Source organism: Cynocephalus volans, chromosome 6, assembly GCF_027409185.1.
Source record: "Cynocephalus volans isolate mCynVol1 chromosome 6, mCynVol1.pri, whole genome shotgun sequence".
Classification (NCBI taxonomy): domain Eukaryota; kingdom Metazoa; phylum Chordata; class Mammalia; order Dermoptera; family Cynocephalidae; genus Cynocephalus; species Cynocephalus volans.
The window spans coordinates 684,141-700,567 of NC_084465.1; the positions used below are offsets into that span (position 1 = coordinate 684,141).

General features: G+C 37.8%; 1 protein-coding gene across 2 annotated transcripts in view; it reads left to right on the top strand.

The window, feature by feature from the left end:
- Nucleotides 1-16,427, top strand: part of ESYT2 (extended synaptotagmin 2) — a 92,453-nt gene that overhangs the window by 73,115 nt on the left and 2,911 nt on the right. For both annotated transcript variants that reach the window (XM_063099500.1, XM_063099501.1), the window contains 8 exons: nt 1,967-2,041; nt 2,891-2,977; nt 7,708-7,857; nt 9,189-9,562; nt 10,928-11,026; nt 13,413-13,544; nt 15,366-15,471; nt 16,310-16,359. In XM_063099500.1, coding sequence (XP_062955570.1) covers nt 1,967-2,041; nt 2,891-2,977; nt 7,708-7,857; nt 9,189-9,562; nt 10,928-11,026; nt 13,413-13,544; nt 15,366-15,471; nt 16,310-16,359 — 1,073 coding nt within the window. The remainder of the gene's footprint in view (nt 1-1,966; nt 2,042-2,890; nt 2,978-7,707; nt 7,858-9,188; nt 9,563-10,927; nt 11,027-13,412; nt 13,545-15,365; nt 15,472-16,309; nt 16,360-16,427) is intronic.

Here is a 16,427-nt window from a genome sequence, read left to right on the forward strand (position 1 = left end):
ATTTGAGCCTAACAGCAAGGTTCTGGAAATGTTATGGTGCCAGTTTTATAGATGTGAAAACTGAGGTGGGTCTCAACAACCAAGTGGGAAAGAGCTGAGATTTAAATTCAAGACAGCCTGACTTAAAGGTGTATATTTTCATTATACTTTGTAATTTTGACTTGTGTTGATGCATTTTGAATATTGTGCCATGGTAGAAAACTAAGTGATTTTGCCTTATTTCATAGAATCTAAAACATCAGTTATTTTAAGATACACCATTATTTTATGTACCACTAAGAAAGATGTTTAAATGCCAGTTTTGATAGTGTTTATTTTAGATTTACTGAAAGAATTTTTGGACTTAGGATAAGTATAGATTTTTACCATGTCATTCACATGCATACGTAAAAGGAAAATATAAGCAATATAAATTGGTTAATGCAATGACAGCTATCTAACTGCGAACTGCCCCGAAAGCAGGTACATAATGTTATCATTATAAGTTTCATTTTGTTTTCAGAGATGTTAGGAAATGGGGGGAAATATGTATGTATTAAAATTGATAACACGCAGTAAATCTCTAGGCATGAATGGCCACTTTTTCAGAGATAAAGTATTTATATTAGTTAAGAAACAAGCTCAGCTTCTGTTTCAAAGACTCAAATGTAGCAGTAGCTTAAGCAAGACAAAAGCTTATTTTCCTCTAATGTAACAGAATTCTGGCCTGTGGCTCCGCCATGACCGACACGTGGCTTCCATCTTCTGAACAAGGGCAGGAGAGGACACATTCTCTTTAAGGCCAGGCCTTAGTTACGCGGCCACACGTAACTGCAGGGGAGGTTTGGAAATAGAGTCTTTATTTACAGAGGACTTGTGCTCAGCTAAAACGTGGGAATTCTAATATTAAAGGACAAAGGAGAAAATTGGGAAAATTAGTATTCTCTGCCACAGTACTCTGTAGCCTTGGGTTTTTTTTTTTTAACAGTATTTATTTCATTTTGCAGAATCATTCACTTCAAAAAGATGAACCAGAAAATAGATTATCGCAGTAGGTTTGGGCTAGTAATATTTTTTTCCAATAATCATATGATTTTGATGCCTATTTCTGTCATTGCTGCAGTGTTGAGGATTGACTCTAAAATTATTTAACTAAAAAACATTTTTGTGACCTTCTAATTAATTTTCACTAACACAGACATTTAACTGCATCTTCTTGTGGGGCTAAGTTATAAATAAACCTCATGTCACGTATATGTTGTATTTTACTATGTTTTCTTCAATCAGCTATCTGTGCTCAAGTATGCTTCTACTGTTTTTCTTACTCCTGAATTTTTTTCATTATATTTATACAAGAGTACTTCAAAAAGTTTGTGGAAAGTTTTGTGTTATCATTTAATTCTATTTTTCCACAAACTTTTTTATGTACCCTCGTATCTGCTTAATTTAATGTGATTCTAAACTGATGTTTATTCTTCTAGTCAAAATTACTTAGCAGCTGGTAAGCAAGATTTGATATCTGATAGCTATATGTTTGACACTTTAAAGTATTTTATTATTCCACCCAGAGAAATGTTCTAAATTATACATTCTTTTGCATTTGTCTTTTCTCACGTTTTTTTGGTTTCCATTCATTGACCTTTATTTATTTTTGTTATTTCAGTAAATAAGTTTGAGAACTGTAATTAACATTAAAGAAGATTCAGTTTTCCCAAAATAGCTTGCTTTAAAAATAAAAGACCTTAACGTTTAAAAAATTGTGTGCATGTGGACATTTTCTTAATTTATCTCATGGTAGATATAATTATGGTCTGGGGTGTGTTTAGCAATTGTTTTCCAGTTAAACTGTTCCCAGATATTCTCTCTATCTGAAGCATCAGAGGAAAATAGAAATCACTGTTAATATAAGCCAGTAATTTTATTTTTAGTAAGACCTATTTCAAAATGTGTTTATTTATTTATTTTGTCTTTTTTTGTTTTTGGATAGTCAGGAAAGAAAATAAACAGCAACCCAAATCCTCTTGTACAAATGTCGGTTGGGCACAAGGCTCAAGAGAGTAAGGTAAGGCCCTGCATTGTGACTCATTTTCTGTGATTGTCACCCTAGATTCGTGTTTGTCACTGTTGCCAGTCATAGGTTGGGAAGGTCAAGTTGCAATTAGATGGTTTTCAAGTTGTGTGATGGTGAAGACATCCAGACCATTGCTTTCCAAATCTCCCCCCCCCCTCCCCCAAAGTCAGTCATTTGGTCAATAACCAGCTACCTAATTTGGTAACAAATATTTTGTTTATTTTTTAAAATAACATTAAAAAATAATATATGAGTATACTTTTGTTCAATTTCATGGGTAGATACATAGGATAAATTCCTAAGTTTCTTTTGCACACTCTATAAATATTTTGTTTAAAAGATAACCAACAGTGCTTAAAATTACAAATACAGTTAGAGTCAAGAATTGAAAGAGAAGGTGAAGAGAGGGTGTTGCTATAGCTGTAATATGTTCTACTTTCCTGATGTGATTAAAAACATTTCAGAAATTATTCAAAGGTGTAGGCCATTGTCCACATTTAATTGTGAACAACTTAAGAAGCGTGCTGTGTACATACACATTCTGGGCACTGAGAGCCAGTGAACCAAGGCCAGAGCAGCAGGTAGAGTCGCTGTTGCTGGGCATGCAGACTGGGGTTTCATGTCAGTTCATTTCCCTGGCACACACGAAAATCTTTGGGCTGTCTCTCCATCTTTGAATGCTTTCCACAATTCACATATCATAGTACATACTCAGTAAACATATGTTTTGGAATTTAAATTCATCCTAAGCTTCCAGGCTCATTAAATGAGTGAGCGCAGTGTTGGTAGCCTGTCTACACAGGAAATATCACAGAACTGATATTTGGATATTTCTTCCAGATTCGGTACAAAACCAATGAACCTGTGTGGGAGGAAAACTTCACCTTCTTCATTCACAATCCTAAGCGCCAGGACCTTGAAGTCGAGGTATTTTATTTGCATTTTTAAGTTAATTTGTTGAAATATAACTGACATATAATAAACTACACATAAAGTATACAATTTGGTTGTGATTTGTGTATACACCCAAGGACTCGTCAGCACAGTCAGAATAATGAATATACTCATCCCTCCAAAAGTTCCCTTATTTCCCCTGTAATGCATGCTTGCCACACCCCTCCCCTAGGCAAGCACAGATCTGCCTTCTGTCACTACGGATTGTCAGTAGCTTTGTACAGTTTTACAAAAATAGAACTATACAGTATGAACTCTTTCTTGTCTGTATTCTTTCATGGTACTTATTTTGAGGTTTACCTGTGTCACTGCAGATGTCCATGGTTTGTCCCTTTTTATTGCTGAGTAGTATTCCATGGTATGGATGTGGCGGTTTGCTTATCCACTCACCTGTCAATACAAGATTGGTAAAAGGTTAGATTCTTTCCAGTGTAGACCTGTTACAGATCTGCCATGAGTGTTCACACACAAGTCTTTGTGTAGACATATGCTTTCATTTCTCTTGGGTAAATACTTCGGAGCAGAATGGAACGTGCATGGTTAACTTCTTAATAAACTGCCAAATTGTTTTCCAAAGGGCTCATGCCGTTCTACACTCCCAGCAGCAGTGTACAGGAGTCGCACTTCTCCACATTTTGCCAGCACTGCATTGTCAGTGAGTAGGTGGTAGTGTCTCATGATGGTTTCAATGTGGTTACTAATGGTGCTTGGTGTCTTCTTATGTGTTTATTTTACATCTGTACATCTTCTGTGGGGAGATGTCTGTTCAGTTCCTTTGCCCATTTTTTTAATTAGGTTATTTGTCTTCTTAATACTGACTTGTAAGGAGTTTTGAAACAAGTGCTTTTTGGATACATGTTTTGCAGGTATTTTCTCTCAATCTAGGGCTTGATTTTTCATGTTCAAAACTGTCTTTAAAAGAACAGAAGTTTTAAAGTTTGATGAAGTTCAATTTATCACCCTTTTTCTTTTCAGTTTATATTCTTTGTGTCCTGTTTAAAAAATATTTGTCAAATCTCGGGTTACTAAAAATTGTTTTTCTCTATTTTCTGGAGGTTTTATGCAAGTCTTTCTAACTCTACATTTAGGTCTATGAACTGCATTGAGTTAATTTTTATTTACAGTATGAGGTAAGGGTCATGGTTCAGTTTTTATAAGTGGCTGCACAATCATTCGGCAGTTTTTGTTGAAAGATTATTCTTTGCCCTACTTAATTAGCTTGGCAACTTTGTGGAAATTCAGTCGTGTGGCCATGTGTGTGTGGGTCTGTTTCTGGAATTCCCTTCTGTTCCATTGTTCTATATGTCTGTCTTTATTATGGTGCTTTATAAGTAAATCTTAAAATCAAATAATATAAACCCTCAAACTTTATTTTTAGAATTGTTTTGGCTGTTCTAAGTCTGCATTTCCATATGAATTTTCATGTCAGCTTGCCAATTTCTACAGAAAACCTGCTGCAATTTTGATAGGAATTGCACTGAAACTATAGATCAAGTGTGTAGAATTGACATTCCTACAATACTGAATCTTACAATCCATAGAAACATTGTATCACTTTATTTATATAGGTATTCTTTAATTTCTCTCAGGAGTGTTTTGTAGTTGTTAACATACAGAACAGATCTTGTACATTTTTATCAAACTTATTCCTAAATATTTCATACTTTTTGATGTTACTGTAAACGGTATTTTTTTTTTAATTTTCAATTTTTGATTTTTTTAAATGGATTTTTGTATGTCGATATCCTCTTACAACCCTGCTAACCTTGCTTATTAGTTCTAATAGCTTTGATATAGGTCCCTTAGGATTTCATAGATGGACAATCATGTTATCTGCTAATAATGACACTTCTACCTCTTTGTTTCCAATCTGATGCCTTTACTTCCTCTTCTTGCCTTAGTGTCCTGCTTAGGACCTCTGACAGTATGCAGAAGTGGTGTGAGTGGACACCTGGCCTCCTCCCCAGCCTTATGTATCTCACCATTGAGTCTGATGTTGATTGGAAGTATTAGATGCCTTTTATCTGGATGAGAAAGTTTCCTTCTACTCCTACTACTAGTTTGCTGAGAGTTTTTATCATGAGTGGATATTGAATTTCGTTAAAGGCTTTTTTACATCTGTTGAGATGATCATATGGTTTTTCTTTTTTTAAGTCTGTAAATATGGTGAAATACACATTGATTTTCAAATGTTAAACAAACTTTGCAAACCTTTATTTGCATTTCAAGGTTTAATATTTGAAAACCTTACAAGCAAACCTTTATCCCGGGATAAGCCTGACTGGTCGTGATGTAGCATTCATTGTACTATTCTATTGTTAATTCAACTTAAGTTTTGTTAAAAATTTTTGCATCTTTATCATGAAGGATACTGATCGGTAATTTTGCTTTCTTATAATATCTTTTCCTAGTTTGGTATCAGGGTGTTGGCTGGCCTCATGAATGAGTTGGGGAGTATTCTCTTCTCTCCGATTTTCTGAAAGAGCTTATGTAAAATTGATGTTTTTTCCCCTGTCACGTATTTGGTAGAATTCACCAGTGAAGCCATTCAAGCCTGCAGTTTTTTGTGTGAGGTGTTTAGGTACAAATTCAATTCCATCAGTAGGTTTAGATCTATCCAGCTTGTCTATTTCTTCCTGCTGATTTTTGGTATTTATGCCTTTTAAGGGATTTGATCATTTCACCTAAATTCTTGAAACATTTTGGTGTATGAGGTTATTTATAATATACCTTTAATGTTCTTTTAATATCCAATTGAGATGGCACATCTTTCATTCCTGATATTGGTAATTTTTGTCTTTTCTCTTTTTTCTTCGTGATCAGTCTGCAAGAGGATTATCGATTTTATTTTCCCAGAAAGCCAGCTTTTGGTTTCATTATTATTATTACTATTAATATATATTAATATGAATATATTAATAATAATATATAATAATCAATATATTAATAATATACAATAATAATTATATAATAATAATAAATATTAATTATTTATGATCATTATTACTTTTCTCTCTATTGTGCCGTTGGTTTTGGCTGTGATCATTATTTCATTTCTTCTACTTACTTTGGGTTTCATTTGCTTCTCTTTTCCTGGTTTCTTAAAGTGGAAGCTTGGTTTGAAACCTTTCTTCTTTTATCATATAGGCATTTAGTCTGACGTATTTCTCTTTAAGTTCTACTTTAGCTACATCTCCCACACTTTGGCAAGTTGTGGTTTCGTTCTCATTCCTTTTGATAATTCCCCTCCGGGTTTCTTTCTTTGACCCATGGGTTATTTATTTAAAGGTATGTGTTATTTAGTTTCTGAACATTTGGGGATTTCTCTAGGTCTCTGCATTATTGAGCATAATTTCATTCTGTAGTGGTCAGAGTACACTCTTTGTGTGACTTGGGTGCTTCTGCATTTGAGACGAGAGTTTTGTGGCCCAGAGTATTGTCCATCTCAGTGTGCGCCTCATGTGCATCTGAGAAGAGCAGGGGCCTCTCCGTTGCTGGGGAGTATTCTGTGGACGTCGGCAGATCAGAGTGGTGGGTAGCATTGCTCAGGTGCTCTGCATCCTTACTGTTAACTTCCTGGCTACTTTTTATGTCGGGTATTCAGAGTGTGGTGTTTAAATCTCTGACTGTACTTGTGAATTTTTCTGTTTTGTCCTCTCAGTCTTCGTTTTTGCCATGTGCATCTCGAACCTACATGAACGGAGCAGGGCTGTAAGCAGCTGGGACTGAGAGGGAGCCTTGGTCACTGCTCAGGCATGCCCAGCCCTGTTTCATGACTCTGTTTGCTGTTTTATATGTTTACATTTGTTTTATACAAAATGATTTGTATTTTGTCTAGCTAATTTTTCCTTCATCAATTGCAATATTCCTATTCGATCTAGGATTTAAAAAAAAACAACTTTTAAGGTTTGGTAAACGTTGTAATACTTATTTCATTTTAAAATGCTTTTGTGATTATAGCTTAAAAAGAAACAGTTGGGCTTTAGGTTTTCCTGTGTAGGTTACGTGTTAACTGCTCTGTTTTCACACAGGCTATGAAACCTCCAGAGTCCTTACTCTATTTGATTAAACTGTTTTGTATTGCAACAGTCTAATGGGAATAGTCCCTGTTACAGAGGTAATGCTGAAGATTTTTATTCAGCGTAAAGAAATTACCAATGCATGTGAAGCAGATGTTGTAAATTTTCAAAACAACCATGCAGATTTTGAGTAGAGGAGGCTTAAAAGATACTTAGAAATGTATTTTCTTCATAAATAAGTGTAACCAGTAGAAACTTTACACATCACTACACATGCATATTGCCACTATTTTCACAGGGATTAAAAGACATTTCTTTCTCCTCTTCAGATTTGTGTAGACTATTGGGTCTTAACTCAAGGTTCTCATAACAAATTCATAAAACATAACTTTAAGAAAAATAACTTGTTTTTTATTGTGCTCATTATAATTTTGTAATGAGCAAATGACAGATACATATGTCAGAGGTACTTAGCTTGTTACAGTGTTTTGTGTCTTCCTTTAAGGTCATACTGTATTAATCATTTATGGAAACACTGCTTAAAAGAATATGGCTGAAATATGGTTTTGGGGTTTTTTTAAATATGCTTTTTAAAGACTAATTTGGTGGCCGTTTCTACATTTTCTGTAGTTTCTGCAACCTTTTTCCTTGGAGTGAGTGTGTTTTCCGTCCTATGTTTTACAGGTCAAAGATGAACAGCATCAGTGTTGTCTGGGGAACCTGAAGATCCCCCTCAGTCAGTTGCTCACAAGTGACGACATGACCTTGAATCAGCGATTCCACCTCAGTAACTCGGGTCCAAACAGCACAATAAAAATGAAGCTTGCCCTCAGGGTATTGTGCAGTCTTTTGCAACAGATACAGTCGTGGATGGGAAGAAATGGGTTACTGGCAGGGATGCTAATGGCTAGGTCCTGAAAGGGTAGATGCTTCATGGGCATAAGGGGCAGATGATATGAAGACAGTGACAGCCTTAGTGCCGGGTATGGTGGGACAGTGCTGCTGGAGAAGAGTGGAACTTACCAAATGTTAGAGGAGCTCAGGTAGAGGCAGTTAGGGTTTGCACTCGGATGCATAACAAAAGTAATAATTCCATCTTGCTTGAGCAGGCCCAAAATTATTCATTATGCTTTCACATGAACCCAGCCAACCATTTTTTAATCCTTTGGCTCAGAAAGTATTACTATCTGTATCAACAAGTTTTCTTCTAAGGTTAAGTTTTCAAAGGTTATTCAGGGGAAATAATTTAATAAAACTTTACAAGAAGATAGAACTTACAGAGAAAAATACCTTTTTTTGTCCAAAAATGCTTTGTTTTGTCCAAAATAGACCATGATTTATTTGTAAATACCTACAGAAATGTTGAAGATAAAACTGGCACAAATATGGGAAAATGCTAAAACTCACTAATCAAAAAAATGCAAATTAAAATAAAGACCCAACTTTAAGGAAAAATAAATAAATAAAACAGATTTAGTTTGTTGAGGGTGCGGTGGAAATGGTCTCCCTGCACCTAACAAGGCTCTGGGTATCGGTCCAGCCTTTCCAGAAAGGACCGCAGTATCCCCAAGCCATTAATCCTAGGGTCCCTTGGATCAGTGGCCCTTTTCCCAGAAATCTGACTTTTGGTAATAATACAAAGTGTGGGGAGGCCATGAACATAAGGATGTTTACTGCAACTTTATTTTATAAAAGAAGGAAAAATCTGCTGGCCATCAGAGTAACCCCAGAGTGGAGGGTTTATTCAGTATACACTGTGCTCTGTGGAATGTTTTTGGGTTTTTTCCTTTCTCTGTGGTTCCTGGTGGACACTGCCTGTGTAGAATAAGGGGTTTATTCTGTGAGGGTATGTGACTCAGTGGGCTTTTCCGGTGAGAATTGTGTAGAAATACATGTACATGGGAGAGACGAGAGGAATACACAGAAATGGCGTTTGTATTGCAGAAATGATATTTTGATGACTTTAACTTTTTTCTTTTCTAAGTTTTTTGTAATATGGTATTATTTGAGTAACTGAGTAACTGAATATATAGACTGTATTTTTTAAAGATTCTTGAGCCAAGTTTTAAAGAAACATTTGCAGATGAGTACATCTAAAGCTGTTCAAGTATCAGAGTGTTACCAGTACCACTGACTGTAATTTTTATGTTTATTTCCACCTCTAGGTACTCCATCTCGAAAAGCAGGAAAGGCCTCCAGACCACCAACATTCAGCTCAAGTAAAACGACCCTCTGTTTCCAAAGAAGGGAGGAAAACATCTGTCAAATCTCAGATGTCTGCATCTCCTGGCACTGGTGGCAGCAACACAGCTCCGTCCACACCTATCATTGGGGACAGGGATAAGCATGGTGTAGAAGAGAAAACCCAGCCCACTGACGCTAGCCCTCAGGGCCCGCGGGACCTGGGCAAAAGCTCCTCCAGCCTCCTGGCCTCCCCGAGCCACATCTCTGTCAAGGAGCCCACCCCTAGCATCGCATCCGACATATCACTGCCCATCGCCACCCAGGAGCTGCGGCAAAGGCTGAGACAGCTTGAAAAGTAACTAAATGCTCACTGTGTTGTCTGACACAATCAGAATGCGTGTGCCACTTACTGCAGGGCGAGAGGCGCGATCTTAAGTGAGCTAGAAGAACTTTGGGCTGTGTTGCTTACTGAGTCTTTGACTTTTAAAATAAAACATGCCGCTTTCTAGGACTCTCTCATTTAAAGATTAGAAAATATGGAGTAGTGGGTTTCACGAATAGGAGAGGCCAGAGGCTTAGGGCTATGCATCTTCGGTGTGCTCACCTCATTCCAGAAAGGCAGACTCTGCAACTTCGGCCTCCGAATCATCCTGTGGTGACTTGCGAGGTTTGGCAGAAGGTTTGGCTTCTCTTTGTTGCGTAAGAATAGGTCCTGTTCTTTCATGTTTGCCCGACATCCCATTCCTACTATCCATTCCCTTTTTGTTTGTCTTTGGATGTTTGTGTTGACTTCTTATGCAAGCCCCATGACTCATAGATGTGTTAGTGGTTTCTTTAGATAAGGAGGAAAAAACAGTCTGTAGTTACCACAAGCTTCAGATGCTAACCTTTCTTCTCAGTGGAAGGAGTAAAACTGACCTTTGAAATGGTTCTTTCTATATGGTATTATAAGACGCTTGTTGAGTAATAGGAAGATAGTGAAAGAAATGGAGGCAAAGTTGGAAACATGCTTGCTCCCGAGTGGTTAGAAGAGCGCACACGGATTGCAGTTTGCGTGGCCCATGTCTGTGAGACCCTGCCCTGACCCACACTCACTTTTTTCCTCCGTACTTTCTGAGGTCCATTATTTTTGGAAAAAAGAAATCAGTTCCTTTCTTCTCTCTTGCTCCAAAAAGAAACAAAATTTTAAACAAGGAACCACTTTTTCTCAGGAGATAAATTTGGAGAGTAGCCCAAATGACCATGGGGAACACTCACGAGAACTGCTGTTGTCTTGGGAATCTGTGCTTCAGCCTTGAGCAGAGGGAGACTGAAGGAAGGAGTGTTGCAGTCTCATCCCAGGAAAGCAGAGCAAGTGACTCGTGAGATTTTCAGAAAGGACATGTGGTTTTGGGTAGTTGCAAGCTAGACACTGCTTAGCAAAGACCATAGAATTGATTTGTAATAATAAGGAGACTTCTGCGTCTCATTTTCACCTTGGGCTCCAAATGAAAAAGTGTCAGTTTTGAATAATTAAGTTATTTTGAACTCTCAAGTGAAATATAAATTCAGCTGGTTGATTTATACTCAGAAGTTTCAAATTATGTTTACGTTCTTGGGTAATAAGATTCCTTTTTGTCTAAATGAATGGAAATTATCTTACTGTGTGCATTGTACCTATGAACCACAACGCTTTTTGAGTCTGAGGAGAACTGGTATGTTTTTGCTTTGTTTCCCGCAGCGGGACGACCCTGGGACAGTCTCCCTTGGGGCAGATCCAGCTGACGATCCGGCATAGCTCGCAGAGAAACAAGCTCATCGTGGTCGTGCACTCCTGCAGGTGAGCAGGCCTAGGCTGTTCCCTGTGCTCTTGACTCCTGCAGGTGAGCAGGCCTAGGCTGCGACAGCATTCCCTCTGCTGTTGACTCCTGCAGGTGAGCAGGCCTAGGCTGCGGCAGCATTCCCTCTGCTGTTGACTCCTGCAGGTGAGCAGGCCTAGGCTGCGGCAGCATTCCCTCTGCTGTTGACTCCTGCAGGTGAGCAGGCCTAGGCTGCAGCAGCATTCCCTCTGCTGTTGCTGCTGAGTGGAGGCATGGAATGGGGCAACAGAAGCACCTGCCTCGGGCTGGTCAGTCGGCTCAGTTGTTTCAGTTGGTTAGAGCGTGGTGCCATAACACCAAGGTGTCAAGGGTTCACATCCCAGCATCACACAGCTGCCCAAAAAAGCACCTGCCTCTACAGTTACCAAACAGATCAATTTGTGTTGCATTTTTTAAAGAACAAAGCAATTAAACCTACTATAAATGGTACTGGTAAAGAGTGTCAGTATTTATTAACTGTTCAGGTTCTTTTAGTACTGTACAGAATATGAAGATACTCTCTTCTCAGTGAATATGTATATTGAAGGGATAAAGTTGGTGTGTTTTCTACATGTGAAATGTTCTTTCTTTTGTATTTAGGGCAGTTGGTTTTATCGTGTGGCACTTTGCGAGTAGAGGGCTGAGGATAGCGTCTCTCTCTTATTTGTGATTTACTTTAGCTCACCACTCCTCCCTCAGCAGAAATGCAAGGAAACTGAAGAGCAGTTTTGCTTTTATTAATATGTAATTGTTAGGTTTTTTGGAACATATGGAAATGTGTATAAAAAAGCTTCAAGGTGTTTGGGAAAGAAAAGCTGGCCAGGATCCCCCAAGAGACTAGTGAGAACACCCTAACAGGGAATTTAAAAACCCAGGACGACTTGTTTCAGTGATTGATAGCAAACAAAATGCAGCAACATGAAAGACAATTTTGAGGAAAGCACCTGTAATCTCAAACCCTCACACACATGCACACATCCATGTAGACACACCTATACATATGTGTGTTCATTCATATTTTGTATTACATTCTAGTCTTTCTCTACAGGCCTGTATTTCTACAGTGTTTGTTATCCTAGTATATAATTGTTCATTCCTTTTTTTGTTCATAACATCATTTTTTTCTGTTGTAGTCATAACCATTTAGTTGCTTTATAATAACGCTTTGAACTGCTGCACTGTAATTTATGTAACATTCCCTCCTGTTGAATGCTTAGGTTGTCTGTAATACATGTAACATGATAATGAGCATATCTTTTCTTTATTGAAGTATTTTTTAGGATTAAATTTCCAGGAGTGGTTTTATCAATTCAAAAGATCCAAAAAGTTTATAGGCTCATTATTGCCATAGTCTTTCAAAAAAGAGTTTAGCAATTGACATCGGCACCCTAAGCGTGCAGGTGTACCTTCTCTCCCCCACAGTCAGGTAAAATTTATGTTAACTTGTGCAGTATACTAATTTAGTAAATATGAAGTGAGATAACGGTATTCCTTTTATTAGGATTTGATTAATGACTGATGGTGTGGGCCTACTAATTATTTTCTTCGTATGTGATTTTGTCTGTCTTAGTATAGTTTAAAATGTGATATAAATATGGAACTTATAAAAAGCTGTGACATTTGGAAATCAGATTATATAAATGTAGAGTTCAGTTTAATGTAATTATTGAGCACCTTCAATACTCTTACTACTAAGGTAGTTACTATGGGAGACACAATAAAAGAAGACTATTTTAGAGGAGTCTTAACAAAATAGTACCCTAAGTAGATTTTCAGGGCAGTCAGTAAGTGAAGGAGTTGAAGTGGTTGTATATAACCAAATACTAGACAGCGTCTGAATCGTACCAGTTGTCATGTGAGGAGAATGGTGTGGACTTCCTGGAGGAGGTGAGCCCTTGTCTGTGAAGGGTATGGTTGGTTGGAGGATGGAGGGACATGGTCTGAGCAGGCCCTGCAGAGGCAGCAGCATGGCCGCTTCGTCTCTTGGGAGGCTGGTTCCGTGGCCCTAAAGCTGATCATGTTTCTTATTGGTAGAACACAGTAGAAGTACTGTGGAAAGATAAAGCAGTAGTTTTTATGTTAGAAGCAGAGAGCAAGGGCTTAGAATGCCCCTCAACCTCTGGGCTCAAGAAATGGAAGCAAAATTTGCCTCTGGCAAAGCTGCTAAAAGAGAAGTCTTGGAAAGACGCCACCATGTGTGTGGAGTGAGGGCGAAACCACGCTGTGCTGTGTTTGGCATCCATTGCTCCTTGTTTTTTCTTGGTTTTTAGATAAATATAAAATCAAAACTTGATAAAGTAAATTTGAATGTGATGCTAATTCTCATTTTCCAAATTCTAATATCTCTTCTCTGGTTTGTGTTCTAAGAAATCTCATTGCCTTCTCTGAAGACGGCTCCGATCCATATGTCCGCATGTATTTATTACCAGATAAGAGGAGGTCAGGAAGGAGGAAAACACATGTGTCAAAGAAGACATTAAATCCAGTGTTCGATCAAAGGTACGGCATTTTGTTCAACTGAGAGTAGACTGCCTGGTTGAAGTAACAAACTGAGAAAAGTCTGCGCAGTGCCTTAAATGATGAGTGCAGGTAAATCGGTGCGCTGTCGAGGAGTGCAAGTGAAAAACTGCACCAGAGCTTAGCAGACGTGCACTTGTTAAAATAGACAGGCATGTTGAACGTCATGTAGAAGTGCTGAACGTGATCAATCCAAACACTGCACAGGGAGACTAGTGATGAAAGATCAAATTATTGGTGACCCTGAAGAACTTCATTTTGGGGGATTATATCTATTGATACTTACTGTGTTATAAATTAAAACTGGGAATTTAAAGGTACTTATATTTTTTTATTTATTTTAAAATAACAATAATACGCCCATAACATCTTAAAATATAACATATTTTTATGAAAAAAACTATTTTTCAAAACAATAAAAAAAAGTAGAAGAATGGTGTTACTGTTCCACAGGTTTACACACTCCTTCAGTGGTCTCGCTTAGTAGGTGCTGGAATCTGCTGTGCTCAGTCTCATGTGACCTTGAGAGGGTCTCAGGACCGTCTTGGGGTCCTCAGACCACACTTAAAGAGCCGCCAATCTGTACACATTTGGTATCTTACATTATAGTCCCTAGTGGCTTAAAAACCACTAGCATTTGGGGAAATAATAAAGTTGAATGGTGTCAATATCTGTTAATTCAGTTTACATTCCATATTTAAAGATACGGCTTGTTTATTTTCATACCGGTAACCTTATTTAAACCAGAAGTCAGAAACTTCCAGGCACGTACCACATTCTGATGTGGGTATGTTTTATTTGACAAAATGTTCTTATTTAGCTGCATTTGAAGATTTGGGAGACTCTACATGCTGGTTTGGGTTTCTGAACAGGCTACCCCTCCAAAAGGACATATGCTGGTTTCACAATGGGACCAGGAGTCAGTACCTGGTAGGCATTTTAGTTTGCAACATCTGACTTAAGTCATTAGAAGTGCTTTGGGGAAGGCCGGCCTGTGACTCACTCGGGAGAGTGCGGTGCTGATAACACCACAGCCACAGGTTCAGATTCCATATAGGGATTGCTGGTTCGCTCACTGGGTGAGCGTGGTGCTGACAACACCAAGCCAAGGGTTAAGATCCCCTTACTGGTTCCCTTTTTTTTTTTTAAAGTGCTTTGGGGACTTCTTAAAAAATTCTGTGAAGCTCCTATCACATCATAATATTTTTTATTGGAGATAATAGGAATAGGTCCTAAAGACTACACAAGAGTGATTATAAAGCCTGGGTGAGTGAAATACTCAGGAATTGAGTATTTCGTCACACATTATCCCATATTTTAATGCCCGTGAAGAGGCAGATATATATGTTCAAAGAACATTCCCCACCCATATGTGAGGGAGTAATGAACAGTGGACCCAGACATATTTTAGGATGCCAGGATACTCTCTTATGTTCAGGAAATAAAGAAAAATACTTTCCTTGAGTCTTCATCAAAATGTTTGGTAGGAGGGCCGGCCCGTGGCTCACTTGGGAGAGTGTGGTGCTGATAACACCAAGGCCACAGGTTCAGATCCTATATAGGGATGGCTGGTTAGCTCACTTGGGAGAGCGCCGTGCTGACAACACAAGTCAAGGGTTAAGATCCCCCTACCGGTCATCTTTTAGGATAAAAAAAAAGTTTGGTAGAAGAATTCAATTTTATAATAAAAAAACAAACATAACATTTGGAATGATCTCATAAGCAGAAATACCATTTTTATTTATAAGAAGATACAGCAAAATTATGGAGGAAGTTAACAAAGGTCCTCTTTTCCCATTTCAGCTTTGACTTTAGTGTTTCATTACCGGAAGTGCAGAGGAGAACGCTGGACGTAGCAGTGAAGAACAGTGGTGGCTTCCTGTCCAAAGACAAAGGGCTTCTTGGCAAGGTGAGCTTAAAAAAAAAAGCCTCAATTGATTCCTATGCTTTGTAAAAATTAAAGACTTACCTAAAGTGCTGTTTTTTAGACTATACCTATGTAAGTGATACAGGGAGGACTTACTCTGTGATTAATGCTTGTTTATAAGATAGTGGGCTGAGACACTGGTACATTCTGAAAGTATTTTATTTTCATTGTTTTTATTTATTCGTGTTATTGGCTTATTAGTGAAACTAATACCATGACTTTTAGCTGAAGAAAAGTTGACTTTTAAGTTTTTAAATTTTTGTTCAAGTATCACATAGAAGGAAAAATCAAAGGAAAATATTCTCTTAAAATTTCACCTCCCCAACTAATCACACTGTTCTTTTTCAAGCCATTGGCTTTATTTCTCTGAATTTTTTCTAATCTTTGTCCATATTCACATTTAACTTTTGTATAAGATTGTGCAGTATATTCTTTAATAATGCACAAAAGGTTAAGTTGGGGAAGAGTAGTTTTGAATTGTAGATATCACTTTGGTCAGCAGCAGCAGTAGAGATAATCCATCCACAACAGCTGTGCTGCTGTTAATAGCATATTAGCCGATATCCCTATAAATTGTCTCCATTGATGTTTCATAACAACTTAATTTTAAGATTATTGGATACGAGAAGGATGTCTTGGATATAATCAACCGTATAGTTTACAGGTGAATCATAAGGGTAAAAAAGATGGAAAAAAGAGGAGAGTTCCATATTGCTGGATCAAGACAGGAGAAGATTAGAGAGACTGGAAGAAGTAATGTGAGATCTGAAAGGAATTACCTTCACCTACTTTAACAGAATATTCATTTTTTAATGTACAGGTATTGGTTACTCTGGCATCTGAAGAACTTGCCAAAGGCTGGACCCAGTGGTGAGTGTCCCTCCTACAAATTGAGAACCCCAACTTGTATCTGGTAACACTTTCCAGACTTGACCCCG